General features: G+C 51.7%; 1 protein-coding gene across 2 annotated transcripts in view; it reads right to left on the reverse strand.

Annotated features, from left to right (window-relative positions):
- The window catches only part of KIRREL3 (kirre like nephrin family adhesion molecule 3), a 487625-nt gene extending 472550 nt beyond the window's left edge, over positions 1-15075 (reverse strand). For both annotated transcript variants that reach the window (XM_031443396.2, XM_010986268.3), the window contains exon 1: positions 14672-15075. In XM_031443396.2, the coding sequence (XP_031299256.1) occupies positions 14672-14726 (55 nt within the window). In that variant the 5' untranslated portion in view covers positions 14727-15075. The remainder of the gene's footprint in view (positions 1-14671) is intronic.
- Positions 15076-17313: the final 2238 nt, after the last annotated feature.

A 17313-nucleotide genomic window follows, 5' to 3' on the forward strand; every position in this document is an offset into this window, starting at 1 on the left:
GTCTGTCTCCCACACGCATCTCAGCTGGCTCAATCTTTCTGTCTGCCCATCTGTCTCTCCTCGAGAGCCTGCCAGCTGCACGCACCTGTGTCTCTCTGCCCCTTCATCTCTCTGATCACCACGTCGTTACTCAGACACCTGGGGACGCGCACGAGCCAGCCACAGAAGCCACTGCGGGGCTGAAGGTGCCTTGAAGTCTGGTGCCGGCCCCACCGCTCTTCCCTCCCATCGCTGGATTCACCAGCTCCTGCGTTTGCTTTCCTCTGAGTGATCTGGGTTGAAGAAAGAGGCCCAGAGGCCTCGTGATGAGAACATCTTTTTTATATGAATTGAAAAATAAAATGACAGCAAGCAGCCAGCAGATCCCAGTTCACCAGGAGGTAAATATCAGTGTCTGTGGTTGTCCTGACCTTGAAGATTTTCTAAAAACGCAACAGGAATTCTCGGGGTGCACTGTTACATACATGTGGAATCTCCACACTGGACCAAACAGAAAATCCATCCTTTATGGACACGAGCATCGCTGGTGGACTTTAAAATACACATTGTAAGATGCAGGTGGAAGAAAACCTATGGCGGGTCCTGAGCGCCCTTCTCCCCATCAGCACAGACGATCGCTTGGCTCTCCCGGGCTCCCCGCCCTGGGTCAGGGCTGAGAGTCACACAGAAAGGAGTGATTCTCAGATTTCTTCTCAGCTGTGAGGAGACAGTGACGTGAGTGACAGGCGGACAGAGCCACCATGTTCCAAATTGTATGTTCTTGGCCGTAGCACCCGTCTGGTCTCCTGAGCTCAGGACCCAGGGAGATCCCTTAGTCCATTCTCACCAGGCAAGTCATCCTAAGATGAACTTATTTACGAAACACAGGCAGACTCACAGCAGAGAAGAACTTATGGTTACCAAAGAGGAAAGATGGGGAGGGATAAATTAGGGGTTTGGGATTAACAGATACACACTACTATCTATAAAGACCTACTGTATACACAGGGAACTGTATTCAGTATTCTGTATTGACCAATAATGGAAATGAATCTGAAAAAGAATATTTATACATATATAACTGAATCACTTTGCTGTACATCTGAAACTAGCACAATATTATAAATCAACGGTACATCGATAAAAAAATAAATAAATAAAAATAAAAGATGACGTGATGCAAAACCTCTCAGAGGCAGCTCCCACGAGCCACCTGACCTTTTCTGGTTAGAAACTGCTCTCAGACCCCTTGTCCCGCCTAAGTTAATATGCGCAGTATTCACACAGAAGCGAGGTTGAGGCTGGGGCGCGGCGTCGACGCGGGGAATTCAAACGCACGCAAGAAAACGCACCCACCAGAGACTTGTTTTCCTTTTATGGACATGTACCCACCAAGTTGCTATACGAGAGCACCTGAACATTTACAGAAAGTTGTGACCTCCGTGCCCCACACACTGGTGCCTGGCGGGCATTCAAATGCTTTAAACCCTATTCAGCAAAAGCAGCAGAACTGTTTGGCATAAAGGGAGCTCGTATTTGGCTTTGAAAATACACATTTCAGTCCATGTGGTTACAACAGCCCTCGTGAAAGACGTAGACACCCCTGCCCTGCCTGTGTGAGCATTTAAGGTGGACAACACAGCACAAGAAGACAAAGACAATTTCACTTAAAAAAAATGTGGCAGTGTCTATAGAGTTTTACTTCCCTCAGCAAGAATTCAGCGGCATGGACCTGAGAAAATGAGTATCTGCTGACAATGAGAGGGAAACAGAGATTTGCCATGATTATCAACAGCAGGACAGGGGAGGGAGGTAATACGTTTCTCCAGATAGTATTCCTTGATTCTGATCAGCTCATCATTCAATTGCTTTCACCTATAAAACATGGATTTCTATCTGTGAGTGCCTCTGCCCTGATTTGATGATGAGACCCCCCCCACCCCAAGCAAAGCTCGTGCCTGGAGAAACAGGCACCCCTCCACGGGGATTCGGAGCCCCGGCAAGGCGGGCAGTGCAGCGCCAGCGCGACCCGTGTGCTCCGCTGAAGTGCAGCGAGAAGGGGCTCTATGTCTTCCACGCGGAGATCTACCTGCCCGGCATCCTTCCTCTGTATTCCACTGGTTGCACCTAAAGGAGCTTTGAAAACTTCGAAGAACTTTCATGTCTTGCTAGTTTATCACAAGTGGCTATCTTAAGCCAATATTATGACCTCCAGCACGGCCTCGGTAGAGCCATGCCATCTTCAGAAACGACTTCTGACACAAGGTGAGACGCACCTGCTGGAGCTGAAGAGAGGAGAGTCGAGGGCTGACGGAGTGCAGACTCCCCTGCTTCCTAAGAGTCCTTTCTATTTCTCCCTAAGGACCAGTGTTCATCGTTTCAGATCCATGTGGTCTCCTGCCATTTTTACTCGTCGAGACTTGACAGAAAGGAGGGTTTTGACGTCTTGCGTGTCCTTTCACGTAGAGTGGCCCCATCCTTACAGCAGGGCTAATGCCAGGCTGACCTCTCCCTAAGCAGAATGAGGTTTAACTTGTTTTTCTAATCCATGGAAGGAAAGTTAGGGGATGATGGAGCCTTGTTAAGAAATCAGCACTTGGCTTTCAAAATATTAGGCTGAACCGGGGCTGGGTTGTGGAGGGGACAGGCAGCACCAGCCGTGGAGCAGAGCTCCTCGAATTCTCCCCTGTGCTTCTGCATTAGGAGAGACGATTTCTTCCGCTTTCATCAGCTCCTCTCCCCAGGCCCCACATGTTATAAAGGAGGAGGACCACGGGCGAGGCCGAGGCTTTCTGTGGCTTGTGAGGGACCAGTGGGACCAGAATTCTTCCTGAAGGGATGGGTGGCAAAGCACCTGGGATCTTCATATGAGTGTCTGAATGGTGGTTCCACCCTCACCAGTGGTGCGACCTTTGGGCAAGTTATAGCATCTAAGCCTCAGTAGTTTTCATCTGCAAATGGGTACAGCAGTCCTGGCTTTATCAGGTTGCTGGGAGAATTAACCAGGACAGAGAGTGCAGGCAGACTCAGCAAAGGACCTGGCCACAGGCCCTGGTAACGCCTCCCCACGACTGTGCCAAACAGCAACCACAGGGGTTAGCGGCAGAGACAGAAGCACAGTGAGAGCGCTCTGGTTCTGAATCTTTTCTGTTCTCACCACGTCCTCGCTCCCCCGTGCACCCTTCTAATGAAGCCCAGAAGGAAGGGCGCGCTTGTGAAAGGAGAGAGGGGAGCCGGTGGCCAAATCAAGGGGCCAGGAAGGCGGAGGACCAAGGGCACACACCGTGTTGCTGTAGCGTCTGTTTACTGTCTCTCTTGTGTTTAGCAAATTCTCAAATTATGCAGCTCTGCTCTTCCTCCCTGACCTGCGTTAGCATCAAGCCTGCAGTTTCAAATAAGGTTTTGCAAACATTATGCCAAAGGTTCTCCTCTCTGACATGAGATGCCCAAAAGGCGACCTGCCGTTTGCCGGTGGACCTGTCGGTAGAACGAATGGCACAACTCTACCTCCTCCCCACCTCCGCTGTGCCCTCCCCCACCCCCGGGAAGACAGGCAGACAGTGAGGACTGGCAGATGGCAGCGACGGGCTGTGGTGGTGACTCAGGTCTGGGAGGCTGCTTGGGTTGGAGCAAACTTCATCCAAAATCGCACTGGTAACCAAAACCTAACGGATGGTCACACAGTGTCTGATGACTTCAGGCAACAGAAACGGCCAGCTCGAGCAGCCCCGACCAGGCCACACGGAGACGACGGGGGAGGCCTGCTCCAAGCATGACCTCGCCCTTCCTCCAGCCCACATTTCACTATCTTGTTTTCTGCTGCACATGGATCGACCCTGGGCCTTCAGTCCATCTTGCTCATAATTCTCAAAAGGTGAACAAGGCAATGGCTTCCCCCAGAAGATAAAGGAAGATGTAAGGAATTCTCGGGGCCAAGAGGACTCCTCCACTTCCCTCCAGCAGAGTGCAGGGCATGGGTGACTGGCACCCACGTCGGGATCCGGTCACCCTGCCTGGAAAGACACACTTCCAAACACACAGCCACCGCTCATGGCAACTTTCTAATGGTGTCCGTTTCTGTCCAGAGGTGAAACAGAGTAACTCCTCTCAAGCTGCCCAGGGGATCAGGAACAATGAGGGCTAAGTTCAGCAGGTTTGTTTGGCTTTTTCAGCAGGAGAGGGGAGCAGCATGAGGAATATTGGTTCCCAGATCATTAAAAGGGCAAACACCTGGGAGGGGGCCCCCTGGGGGAGAAGTGGGGCTCCTGGCTGCCAGCCACCCTCCTGGGAGGACTGACCCATTCATGACCCGCAGGGAGACCGCTCTCACTTCCTCAGCCCTTCCAAGCCCCTTGAGCATTTTTTTAAATTGAAGTTGTGTTGGTTTCCGGTGCACAACATAGCTATTCCATTATCCATTGATTACATATATTTTCATATTCGTTTCCATTATAGGTTACTACAAGCCAGTGACCATGGCTCCCTGTTCTACACAGCAGGATCTCTTGTTTATCTATTTTATATACAGCAGTTCGTACCTGAAGGCCCGGGAGCATCTTTAATCGAGCCCACTACCTCCTGCCCCTGTGCACGGGCGCCCCCTTCACACCCTGCCCTCACACTACCAGAAAGAGGGGAAGGAAGGGAGCCTCCTCCAGAAGCCGCTGCCATGCAGAAGGCCGGCTCCTCCTTCCCGTGCCCTCTGCTCACGCTCAGCTGCCCCAGCCCCGCCGCCCCGGGGCCGAGAAGGGCCGGGCACCCTCACCAGGGAGCCCCACTCTCTTCCTAGCACTAAGGGGCCGCCGGGGCCCTCCGGCTCTCAGCTCACGCTTGGGCTTTGCAAGCGCTGCTGCTGCCACCATCAGGCCAATGTAGGAACTGCAGTGCTCATCTGGTTTCAGATCCGAAACCGTTCAGCCAGCTCTTGACCCGTGTGGTCCCAAGACAAAAACGGGCTCTCTCACCCCAGGTCCCACTCACACAGCATCCTATGCAAGAAGGAGGCTTCAGAGTCCAGCTCCCCAAAGAGATGGGTCTCCCTGTGAACGTGGGGTAAACCCCAGCATCCTTCAGCGTGGCACAGTGAAGTGCAGGTCCCAGGCCGTGGAGAGCAAAGCCACTGCGAGACTAACTGGCAGTTGCTGTTTCCTGTAACGGGGGTGGTGAGGAGGGGACGGGGGCAGGCGCTCCCTGGGCGGCACTGGGATGGGTCTCCAGGAGAGAGCTCTAAGTTTCTGTCCCCTGAATGCCTGCGTGACGAGCCAGCCAGGCCTGGAATCATGCTGAAGCTGTCATAGCTCCCAGCATCGCCAAGGGTGACAGGCGGGCTGTCACACTGCACCAGAGATGAGTCACCTGTGACATGTGCAGGTGACTGACAGAGATGGGGACGGACACGCATTAGGTAACAGAAGGGCCAGATTGTTTCTTGGGGCTTGTTTTGTTTGTTTTGGAGTCTTTTTTTTGGGGGGGGTAATTAGGTTTATTTATTTATTTTAATGGAGGTACTGGGGATTGAACCCTGCTAGGCACGCGCTCCACCACTGAGCTATACCCTCCCCTGCTGATTGTTCCTTGGGAGGAGTGGGTGGCCAGCCAGAGGATGCTTCTCTTGGCAGTGATCCTGGTGACCCCATGGCCATCCAAGGCCTCACTTGGAGAGGAACAGCTTCCTATGGGGCAAAACTAAACTTTAAATAGTCGGGGTCTTTCCTCCACCCCCTGTGGGGGCTCCCAGCCTCCGCTGTGCTGTGTGGTGATGTGGGGGTGTCGGGGGGGCAGCTTTCTTTCCTTTCATTTGTCCTCACATCTCATGCCAATATTTCAGTATTTATTCAGAGCTTCCTAGGTGCCAGATAGTGTGCTAGGCACGGGGATGGAAGATGTGGTACACGGATAAAAGAAATGGATATTTTAATCAACCAGTTAAGAAAAGACCCTGCCTTGCTTTTTTTTTTTTTTTTTTTAATCTTTTTTTCGTCTTTTTTGGTCAGAACAACTACCAAAGGAAGTACCCAGGCAATGTGTCTGGATTGCTATCCAAAGTCTGACCTGTCCTTTCCCCAGGTGGGAGGGGCCTGGGAACCTTGGGCCCTGAAGATAAGCTGAATGCCAGAAAGATGAAGGCACCAGCTCAGAAAAAATCTGAAGTCAAAAAGAGAAAGCCCTCCAGTGGGGGTCCTGGTTCAGAGATCAGCTCCCCAACTGTCATAGGGAACCCCTAAAACCCTCTTCTGTGCCTAGACACTGAGGATTCCCACAAGTTCTAACATGGCTCATCTTAGGCCACAGCTTAGGATCCTCTCATGCATTATTCAGTGTCGGTGAATTGGGTCTACCGGCATCTTGAGAAGCATCGAGGCACACAGCGCAGTGAACTGGATGGCGAGTGAGTTCGGTCAAGCAACAGCACCTTTCTGAGGGCATGATGGTGGCAAGAGCCGCCTCTCCCTGCTGCGGTGGTGATGAAGTGAACCAGTGCGTGTGGAAGGCGGTCTGCAACACATGAAGCTTCACAGAAACCCTAAGTATTATCACAATCATCTTGATTGTGCAGTTATTGCCACCATCACCACCACCACCACCAACCACCAAAAGAATCTGTCTGGCACCTACAAGAACATGCGCTGGGCAAAGAGATCTATAACACATCATCTACCTTGCAGACAGCAGAGGAAGGCATGGTCCGAAATAAGCAGCTTGTTGTTAACAGGTAATACTCAGGGGAGCTTGGAATTGCAGAGAATTTCAATGTCATCTAGTCTACTCTCTGATCTACTTCTTAGGAACTGATTCTTCCATTCCTGGTGGCCCAGACTCCCTTGGCCTTTCAGCAATGGGAGGCTGTCCACTGGTCCAGCCTTAGACACTAGGGTTGGACGTCGAGTCTTGGAGATGTCACTGTCTGCTTCTGCACAACAATGGCTAGTTTGGCTCCAGTCTTGAGATTGCCCTGCCAGCCACCCTCCCCTGCCCCATTTCCTGAAGGGAACAGAACACGGAGCACGTGGTCGATGTGATGATGTTTACTCCTGAAGGAAAGGTTTCTTGGGGCTGGAGACCTGTAAACATTTTTCACACCTGAGTCACATCACTTGGCTTATAACCTTGTTTCCCTCAAAGCCAGTGGGGCTTAGCTTCCTTTTGAGAACAGGAAGGATGTCATCTGCACAGCGGCCCTAGGTATCTCTTGATTGTCTCATCCTTGTCCCCGTCTGCTCATCTGCTTTACCATTCGTCCTCACTGTTAGGCTGCCTCTGTCTCTGGCCAGCCTTCCCGGGGGCCCAGAAACTGGTAACCTCTGTTACTCATTGCACTGCGTCCAACCAACAGTCCAGTGTGTCCTCGGCCGCCTCTGCTTCTGTGTCCTCGTGGTCCCTTCCACATTCTTTATCCAGCACATCACTCTTAAGAATGCACCTACCTACTACCTTCCTTGGCCTTCCTTCTGGAATCTAAACCAACAGTTAAGGCCAGTCATTCACACTTAACTCTCTTGCTCACATTTCCACCCCTCTGTGCACACCTGTGTAGGAAGATGAGTGAGTGTATTTCCATTCAGTTCTACATTTTTTTAACCCCCATGTGAAACTCAAGGAATACCAAGAATAAATAACATGTTGATTCTTCTCTTTTTTTTTTTTTTTGGTCCTTGGAACCCATGATATAGAGAGAATTACAGACCCATAAGCTACTAACAATGAAGAACAGACTTAATTCTGACAATCCATCCTTAAAACGTTTAGCCCGGCGTCCCGACCACCCCCAGCCTCCTCTCCCACTTGCCACCACACACGGCCTTCCAGCCACCACGGAACCCAATGCTTTGGAACCGCCACCCTCTGTCCTGCCTTCTGGCCTGCGCACACACTCAGAGGTTCATCGGGACCACACTAGATGTCTTCTACAATCGTCACCTCCTCTGCGCAGCCTTTCTTGATGCCCTCAGCCGGTCCTGCTGCCCTCAGAACAGTCTGCCTGCTCTGAGCCACGCAGTGTTGTAACCACGAGGCCACATGTTTGCTCCTGGACTAGACCGAGAGCTCCCCTAGGGCTGAAACAGAGCCATACGCATCTCTACAGCACCAGCCCCTGGCACCGTGCCTACCACATAGTAGGCCCACAATGAGGGATGGCCGAGTGGCCCAGGGCTGAGCTTTGGTGTCATAAAATGCTGCTTGACCACAAAGGAAGGAGTAACAAACATGGCCCTCAGGACCCAGACTGTACGGGGGCCCCGGGGCAGGTGGAACGGCGGGGGTGAGGTTTGCTGGTCACTGCTGCTGCTCTCAGCGCCAGACTTCAGATCTCTGTCTTCCAAGTGTAAGAAAGAACGTGAACTTGCACCAACTGTCCAGTGAACGCGGACACATGAGCAGACTATCTAGAGAGTCCAGCCTGGTGGGCGCCTCCTTCTAGTCCTCACAAACGGACTCCACTGCAACGTTCATCTCAACAGTCTAGAAGCGACCTCGGGTGAATCTAACTTCACGTTGCACACGAGGACACCAACACCAGGTGGAAGATCAGCGGGGGAGCTCATCGCCCGTTTGAGGAAAATGGCTTATTTGTTCTAAGTTCTGGGCATCGCTACACTTTAGCAATTGTGTGTGTGTGTGTGTGTGTGTGTGTGTGTGTCTCAGGAGTGGGGTCACGGATGGGAGGAGGCTTGGTGAAGTGTCCAGACTGCCAGGAAGCCCCTCCCCTTGATTCTGGCAGGGACGTAGATGACTGGCCACCTCCCACCCTCCACGCCCCAGCCAGGGCTGCAACAGAAGAACTCTGCAAGGCGCAGGCTTCGCTCGCGCCGGCCACTCTTCCCCTGGCTTTGGCTTGTTACCGGCGCACCCAGGGAAAGCTGACATTTATTTAATCCTCATAGAGGTATTGACTGTGTACTCACGGAAACGCTGTATGCTTACGGAAGACATTTGTTTCCAAGCAGCTTATGCTAAATTGCAGTGATATAAAGGAAACACTTATCTAATATTGACATTTACTGACTTCTAGAAGTATCCAGCCTGAATACTCATTTTTACCTTTGGGAAAGGAGGAAAAGGGGGAAAAGAGCATAATGCTTGACTCCTAGCTCTTTCAGTGGGTGAGAAGGAGAAAGTTAATGAAAAGTTCACGGTAAACGTGCAGGTGGAGACCCCTATGCAGTGACAACGGGATGGGTTCGGCTCACGCCTCGAGCTCAGCAGAAAGCAGGACGCAGCATTTTCTGTGTGAACACGACCAAAGTATCCCAAGGATCTACAGGTATCTGTATTCTTATCTGACGGGCTCTCCTAACTGGATGAGTCTGGCTTTCCACTGGAGAAAAGAAAATGACCCAGGAGCAGTCCTGTCCCTGTGCACTGGACGCTGCCTCATGCTCCTAACTGGAAATGAAATCCCACTCTGTTCGGGACACTGGGTGACACTATCACAACCTGGGCCCAGGATGCTGGCAGGCTTTGCTCCTGGTCCCCTTGTGGGGAGCAGTGATGTGATGTGAAACCCACAGGCACGGACATCCCAGGGCAGCAGCTCCAGCCAGACCCTGCACCATGACCGCTGGGGTGTCCACTTGAGGGAAGACTGGGGCCCCCATCACTGTGCTGTGAGAACCACCATTAAATGAGGATTGGCGCAGGGGTGAGAGTCCAAGTGTGGAGTCCAGCCCGTTCCTGGCCTTACTGCCCCCTCCACTGCTGAATTAAAACGTCCTTGTTCCCAGGCACAGGAGAAGGGAATTCGGTGCCCTGCCTTTCCTGCAGTGACCCTGGTTCAAAAGGCTTGGGCTGATCTTTCACCCAAAAGTCACCTGAACATCTTGCAGGGATAAGGACTATAGCTGAGACGTGATGCCTAAGCCCCTGTGACCCCCTCCCCACCCCCGTGTACACTGAGACCCCAAAATGAATGTTCTTGGCCTTGCTCCCCAATCCTCCACCACAGGCAATTTTCTTTCCCTTGTTCATGTTTCCAAAACAGTTTATCTTTTTATCTCCTTGGAAGAAAAGTACTCTGCAAATCAAAGGAATCATTAGTACTGTTATTATTTTGCTATTGAAATCTCTCAAATTCGTTCGGGATTATTCATGCCCTTTTTTGGGTCTGCAATATAATGCCGCCTAAGTCACCCCACTGGGCTGAACAAAAAAGAAAAATTGCATCTTCAGGCCTAACGCCCTGCTCCCCCCGCTCTCCTGCTGGCCCTGGCTCCTACCAGCTCCGGCGCGCCAGGCAGACCTGCTCCTTGGGACCATGCCTAGCTCCTTGCTGCCATGTTCCAAGCGAGCTCTGCCTTTGCGTCCCGGAGGGAGGCTCCCGTGGGATCCTCCAAGTGCAGTGTGAGGGCCCAGACCCCACCCGCTTCCTCTCCGCCTGGGGAGTTTCTCCTCCCTGCTCAGTAGGTCTGGTTGGCAACTGAGAACTCCCTGCCAGGCGGCAGACACAGTAACTGCCCCCCTAGACCCTATAGACCGGCCCCAGTTCCCCTCACCCAGCAGGTTTGTGAAAGAAGTGGTCCCATGCCCTTGGCAGCCATGCACTGACCTTCCAGGACAAAAGAAGCAATTCTTCCTCCCCTAGACAAGGCGTCAGACCACTTGGGGTGCCCATGGGGAAGCATCACACTAAACGACTTGCCCCGTCTTTTGTTCTGTGACATTTCTGGGAAAGGATAAATGTTTCCAAAGTTGCTGTTCATTCCCAGTTTCCTTTCCTAATGCCTTCTGGGCCTGTACCCCCTAGGGTCCCCTGCATTCCTGTGGCTGCCCGCCTCTGATGGGCTCTTGCTGCTTCTGACGCCCTCCCCCTCCCTCCTTGCCCCCCACCTCCCTGCTGCCAAGGGCACTTCTTGGAAGTTGAAGGCTCTGGTCTTGGTCCTCCCTCTTCATGCTTCCTGTCACCCCCAGGGCTCCCCTCACCTGACCACCTCTCCTTATTCACACTCTATTTTACCCGCAGCCCACTCGATGCTTCTCTGTTCCCTTGGACATTCATGCCACCATGACCCTCTGCCCCTTCAATGGCCAGCTGACAGCCTATCTTGGTGATCCTGCCAGCAAGTCAGGAGAGCAAGTGGCTTAGATTCTTCCCAAGGGGGAAATGAGACCCCGGGCGAGTCCTCCACTCAGGGATGCCACGGACAGGGCAATGCAAGCTTTCACCTTCACCCCCACAAGTTCAGAGCAGCGTGGCGCACACGGACACCCAACGAGAGAGCTGAACTCACTGAATTAGAACTTCAGACCCACAAAGTTACTAGGCAGGACAGGACACTCTGGGAGTGCTAGAGGCAAAGGTCAGCAAGCAGGGAAGAGGACACCTTTCCTAGGAGCGGCTGCAGTGGGAGGCGGCGAGTTTGTATCAGCGCACATCCCCCCCAACTGTCCGCAACCCCGAGATCTGATGGCCAGCAAGGCATCATCGTCTTGCTAGAGCACCATCCTTCCAAAGCTACTTAAGACATGGATGTGCGGGCTGGCTGGGCTGGTCTGGAAGACGAAGGAGGGCAGAAGAGGAAATCATTGTGGGCAAACCGAAATGATAAAGGGAAAAAAGTATAGCAAGTTCTAAGTGTATGGATGACAAGAGAATCGATTCCTTTTCACCCAGGGGCAGAACAGGCCTCTTCTCTGCAGGAGGCAAATGGTGCTGTGACATTATCCCTCTCTGTACAGAGCACGCGGTCCTGACAGCTGAGGAAGAGGCATCCCCAGCGAGAAAGAAACCCACCAACAGCACATACGGGCAGCGCTCCACGTTCTCATGGGGAGCCGGGCCCAGGGACACCGGCCAGGGCGGACACGCAGGGCTGGCATGTGGCCTCTCTACTGCCACCTTAAGAATGATAAATAAACATTTCATCACAATCTACATGCAAGGCCCAAACTTTAATTGAAAAGATACAGCATATCACTGACATGAATTATATCTTAATTTCACTCTCTAAAGGGTCATGAAAAAAAGGAAAAGTGAATAAATGTTCAACAAATTAGAAGAGAAAGGATGATTGAAATGACTTTAAGAGTTTATCTAGGTGTTTTAAAGCCTTCAGAGCGCCCTAGGGAGTACCCTCTCTTTATGGAAACTAAGATAACCTGGATCTGAAGCAGGAGGACTGTTCCCAGAAACTCCAAAATGACATGACAGGTGTCAGTCAGTAGATGGATGTGTCACTAGAGGGCCAGAGAAAGCCCTAAAAAGAACCCTGGATATTTGTTTTCTCTGAGTGGTGGACCATCCCAGAATCTCCACACATTTCCTTGGACAGCATCCCAGGAGGAAGCGCACGCAGGAGGTGGGATCAGACGGGTGGCTGTCCGGGGTTGCCAGGTGGGGTGCAACCACAGTCAGGGGCAAGACAGCTGGTGCCTGTGGGCTAGTCCTCTCATGACTTGCTCAAAGTAGATACACTCTATCCCATAACTTGATAAATGGCACCAGGTAGGGGCTGGCACAGTGTATGAACATACATGAGCATCTATGTGCAGAGGGTCAAGTAGAATCCTCTGGGGAATTCACAATACTCAAAACAACACCCACATTCAAATAAATGTCCAGGGATCAAGTCAAAAGATATTCCCAGTGAAGTCTGGTAAGCATTGTCCCACCTGACCGTTAATTCCTGTAGTCAGACACTGTCTATTCAAGGAGCCTACCCTGCCCAGTGATGGAGGGGATTCTGACTGGCTCTGTCCACCTTGGTCTCCTTGTCTTTCTTTAGACCTGTTTTGGAGTCCTGTGGACTATGCATTTACCATTCGGTAGGGTGGGCAGAGCTGGCCAAGCTCAGAACACTCAGGAATAACAAGGAACTATGAACCCCCATGATGTTGTGGTTTCTTCCTAGTGCTTTCAGGGCTAAGGGGAGAAGAAACAGAGCATTTAACCTCCATAGGTAAATATTTAAAAATTTATACGAGGCAGTCAAGAAACAGCTCTGGACTGAGAAAGGAAGAAGCAAAGTAGAAGATGCAGGCTGTGATGGTTCTGACAGCCAGAGAGGCACTTAGATACCTCTAGCTTCTCCTGTCCATCTAGAGACGAGTCGCAGCTCAGACTTCTAAGACTGCAGATGACTGATTACAACATGCACTGGTCTGGTGAACATGGGTGTAGGGGGGATGGTTGGATCCTCTCTTCAGAGGTTCTACAGGTAACCTCCTGAGTGAGTGAATTGGAAAGAGGCAAAGCGGAATGCAGGTGAGCTTGTGTGTTGGTGTAGGTGTGTACCCATGAGCCAGCACGTACACATCCAAGAAAGAAGGCAGTCTCACCAAATGGTCATGGAACCCAAATGTTTCTATACTCGTGTTCCAAGATAGTTCTTATTCATTCAGCCTGAAAGCTCTGGGGAAGGCAATTTATCTTCCTGCTGCTGTAGGGAGTCCTGGTGAGAGGCACAGAACCACTGGAATACATGAGAGTGTGTGTGTACATTATAATTATACACAAGCAGGGGTACATATGTACTCGAGTGGGGAGGGCCCTCCAGGTTTAATCAGGATGGTCACAAGCCAAGTTGGACAAGGGGAAAATCTGCAGTGACCACAAGGACCAGGGGAAGAGCTGGGGAAGGAGGCGTGGGTTTCTGCTTTCATTTGGCTTCTCCCTGACAGGGGAGGAGAGGGAGCTATGCCGTGTGCTTACACAGCCAGCCACCCATGGCCGTGCTCTGCTTTCTCGAAAACTTTTACCCTTCATTTAATCAACAGATGGACGTGCTCTGTTGTGGATTTTTCTGAGCGAGTCCTGTTTCTCTCTGAGCTGTGCTGGCTGGCACCAATGCTGCCTCAGATGGCAGAGACAGCCACAGCATTCCAAGAGAGGGGGAAGGAACCGGCTGACTTAGCCCTCAAACTCAATTCCACAGGTGACTCCGGACGCTGCCGGCTAAGCCGGCCGGCACTCACCATCCCTTTCCCAAACTGCCCTCCCCGCCCTCCACCGGTCCCAGCCCCAGGGCTCCCAGTGGCAGGGAGCCCCAGGTGGCAAAGTTCTCTCCCAGTGTCCACCAGCTTCTCTGCCCCTGCTAGGCTGCAGAAAGGCAGCAATCAGCACCAGGGGCGGAACTGCATTTATACCCTGAAATCGAGTGCCGTGAAGGACTCGGAATTCAGCCTTATTCAGAGAACTCCATTACGTACAAGGAAACTCTTTAGAAGCTTTTCCCCAACCACTGCGAATCACCTCCACGGTCCATTCGGTCATCGAAGCCCCCTCCCTCTGCACACATTCCCTTCCGAATACGCCCGTGCAAGCCAGACCTTATTAGAGCTGAAAAATCTACCTAAACAAAGCTCTCCTTCTCCAGCCTCTCCTTCCCCAACCTGCGTCTGAAGGAGAGGTGGCGCCCAGAAGTTCAGAGCGGCACATCCACCGAGATACTCCTAATTAACATACCGGGAGCATAAAGAACTCATTTGCATTGGAGAGTTTGAGCTGGATGTTGACAAGTGAAGGGAGAAAGTCACCCTCCCCTCCCGCAGCCCTTCCTTCCAAGGGAAAACAAACAGTGTCATTTTGTTGCCTTTTCAAAGGCAAAGAGGCAGGGCCAGTGCAGCTCGGCCGGGCACCGGGAGACACGCATCCATCAGTCCGAGTTTGCGAAGCCTGCCCGCACGCCTGCCCGCCGCCTCCCGCGCCCTGACAACCCCGCCGACTTTCTTTGCAACTCCAGCGGCGCACGGGTCCTACCTTGACTGAAAAGGAAGAAGCAGACGAAGAGCAGGTCGAGCTGGAAAGGTCTCATTCCTCCGCGCGGAGAGGGGAAGCCGGCGGGGCAACTTGGGTTCGCGGCGAGTTTCTCCCGCCCGGCGGCTCGCGCTGCTCAGCCTCCGCCGCGGTCCTCCCGGCTCCGCGCCGACCATCGGTCTGTCCGTCGGTCCCTCCGGGTGGCCTCGGGCTCCGTGCCTCGCGGGATCGGCAGCCAGCCGAGGCAATTTGCCTGTCTCTAGCCGCCTCGGGAAGCCGGGATCGTCAGCGACGTCCCCTCTCGGAGCAGATCCATCCTCTGGCGCTCGGCATCCCAGGCACACGGCTTCCTCCAGCGGCTCCTCCCACAGCCAGCGCGCGAGCGAGCCAGGGAGCGAGTGACGAGTGACAGAAGGGCTCCTTTCACTGAAGCTGGGGCGGGGGGAGAGGGAGGGGAAACAGGTCATAATTAAAGAGGAAACACTCGGAAAAAGGAGATCTAGGCAAAACGGAGGGAGTCGGGGGAGGCTCTGTTCTTTCCTTCCTTCTTTTTATAACCCCCTACACAGGGGGAAATTCAGCTTTGGTCACCATTATGGACCAAAAGGCATCTTGAACAGGGAGCGGAGCTGTGACTTTATGTCCACAGGACATAATGTTGTTTAAGGGGTGAACTTAAGGATGGCTCTCTGCACGAGCCCACATCAAGATAAGCGTGCCTTGCCTTTGTACCGGGGACTGGAAACTAGGCTGAGCGGGGAAAAGGGGCCAGCGAGGGGGTGCATCTTTCCTCGGGAAGGACTTGGCCGGGGTGTGCAGCAGGAGTCTCTGAGTTGGGGAAGAGATAAACATGCTTTGCATTTCTGAGACTTTCCTAGGTGGGGGCGGGCTAGGTAATAAAACCAGAACGTTTGGACCTTGGCTTTGCTTCGCGATACTCCTGGAAAACAAAATGAAGGAACTAGAGGGAAAACAGGCAGATTTGTGACACATGCCCACTTATTATTATTATCCTGGTTTGTGCATTTCCTACCAAGGATAGGGGAACAGACTGTCTTTGCATTTGGAGCCTCTCCATCACCCTGAGCGTGCCTTTTCTCCAAGAGGTGCTGTGAATCCTATTGCAAAGGAGAGGCCAAGGTCATAGGCAACCGCCTCCTAAGAACCTTTTACCTGTCGTGAAACCCACACTCAAATCAAACTCTATTTCATCCAGAATATCAAAGGGAGTTTATCTAGAGCTATTTACTTGATAGACATGTAGATATGCCTGGTATAAGCAGGGCATTGGGGGAAATAAAATCATAGGCACACAGACCATGCCTTCAGGAGCTCATAATTTAGTGTGGGAGCGGAGTATGCACGCAGGATACAAATTATAAGGATCATTACAAAACAACGTATAAAAATATACAGAAGGGGAGGTCATGAGTAAGAAGAGGGAAATGAAAGATTCTCTCTTGATTTGTGCCCTGCGATTATAAAATCAATCATTACTTTCATCAGTCATTGGACCTTGGGGAGATCTGTTGGGAAACCCTTAGCTTTTCTTCCATCACTATTGCATATTTGGGGGACTTTGCTGATTGCATTGCACATTCCAAATCCAAGTTTCCGTGTGGATCTTAACTTTTAAAAACGCACCCCTTGGTATTTATGAGCAAGGGGCACGTGTGAGAGTGTCTGCTGGTAGGAGCTGACGTCTGGTAGTGACATGTTGACATCAAAGATCTACAAGTTAATAGGTGTCTACTTTGTTGACTTTTCTGTTCTTAATAGTTTATTTAACTGCATCCCTTCGAGGCTGTTAAATATATCAAAGGAAATTTGTAAGCAAGCTTTGGGGGGGAAAAAGAAACGCTGAGCCACAGAAACTAAAGGAACCCAAAAGAAGCACCCCATCATCTAAATTAGCAAAAACAAGGTACAGAAGCAAAGTGTCAGAACTGCCTTAGTCCAAGAACTTGCTATAACAGACAACACAATGAAACAGAAGAGGCAAACAAGAAACACATGCGAAAGATGAATAATCATTCTAAATAACGTATGCCAAATAACATACCAAGAGTGGAAATATGGCATGTGTAGTGCTGTAACTTTGGTAGGAAGTTTCCATTGAATCTATAGGGGCGGGAAGAAGTTTAAGGTCTGGGTACCATTCCTAAGACCAACCTTGCAGTGGATAAGACTAATAATATTAGAATGTAAGCTGTACCTCACACAGCAACATTTGATGTTGCAACTGACATTTATCATTTAAGCTGTTGTTTAATTTTGATTGCTAATTCCTAAGTGGCCTGGGGCCCAGACTTACTTAATTCAGTCCCTGAGGAAAACATTACAAAACCAGGGTCGAGGCCCAGGGTCATGATGCCCGGGTCACGACCTGTGAAATGCACTGAAAGCAGGCCCACATACAAGCACGTGCAAACCACACACGCTCACTCCTGGACAGGAGAAGGGGTGGGGGAGTGCGAGGTTTGCAGTACCTGGTTTTGCTCTCCCCCTGGTCCCTGCGATTGGCCTCCTGACCCCCAACCTGGCTCAGATCCCCCCAGCCAGCTGGACCTGTTCCCCTCTCCACCCCCTCGGCCCCCCTCCTCGCAGCCTCCGGTCTCGGGCAGAAAGGAAAAAAGCTCGGATTA

This window comes from Camelus dromedarius, chromosome 34 (genome assembly GCF_036321535.1).
Source record: "Camelus dromedarius isolate mCamDro1 chromosome 34, mCamDro1.pat, whole genome shotgun sequence".
In the NCBI taxonomy this organism is placed as follows: domain Eukaryota; kingdom Metazoa; phylum Chordata; class Mammalia; order Artiodactyla; family Camelidae; genus Camelus; species Camelus dromedarius.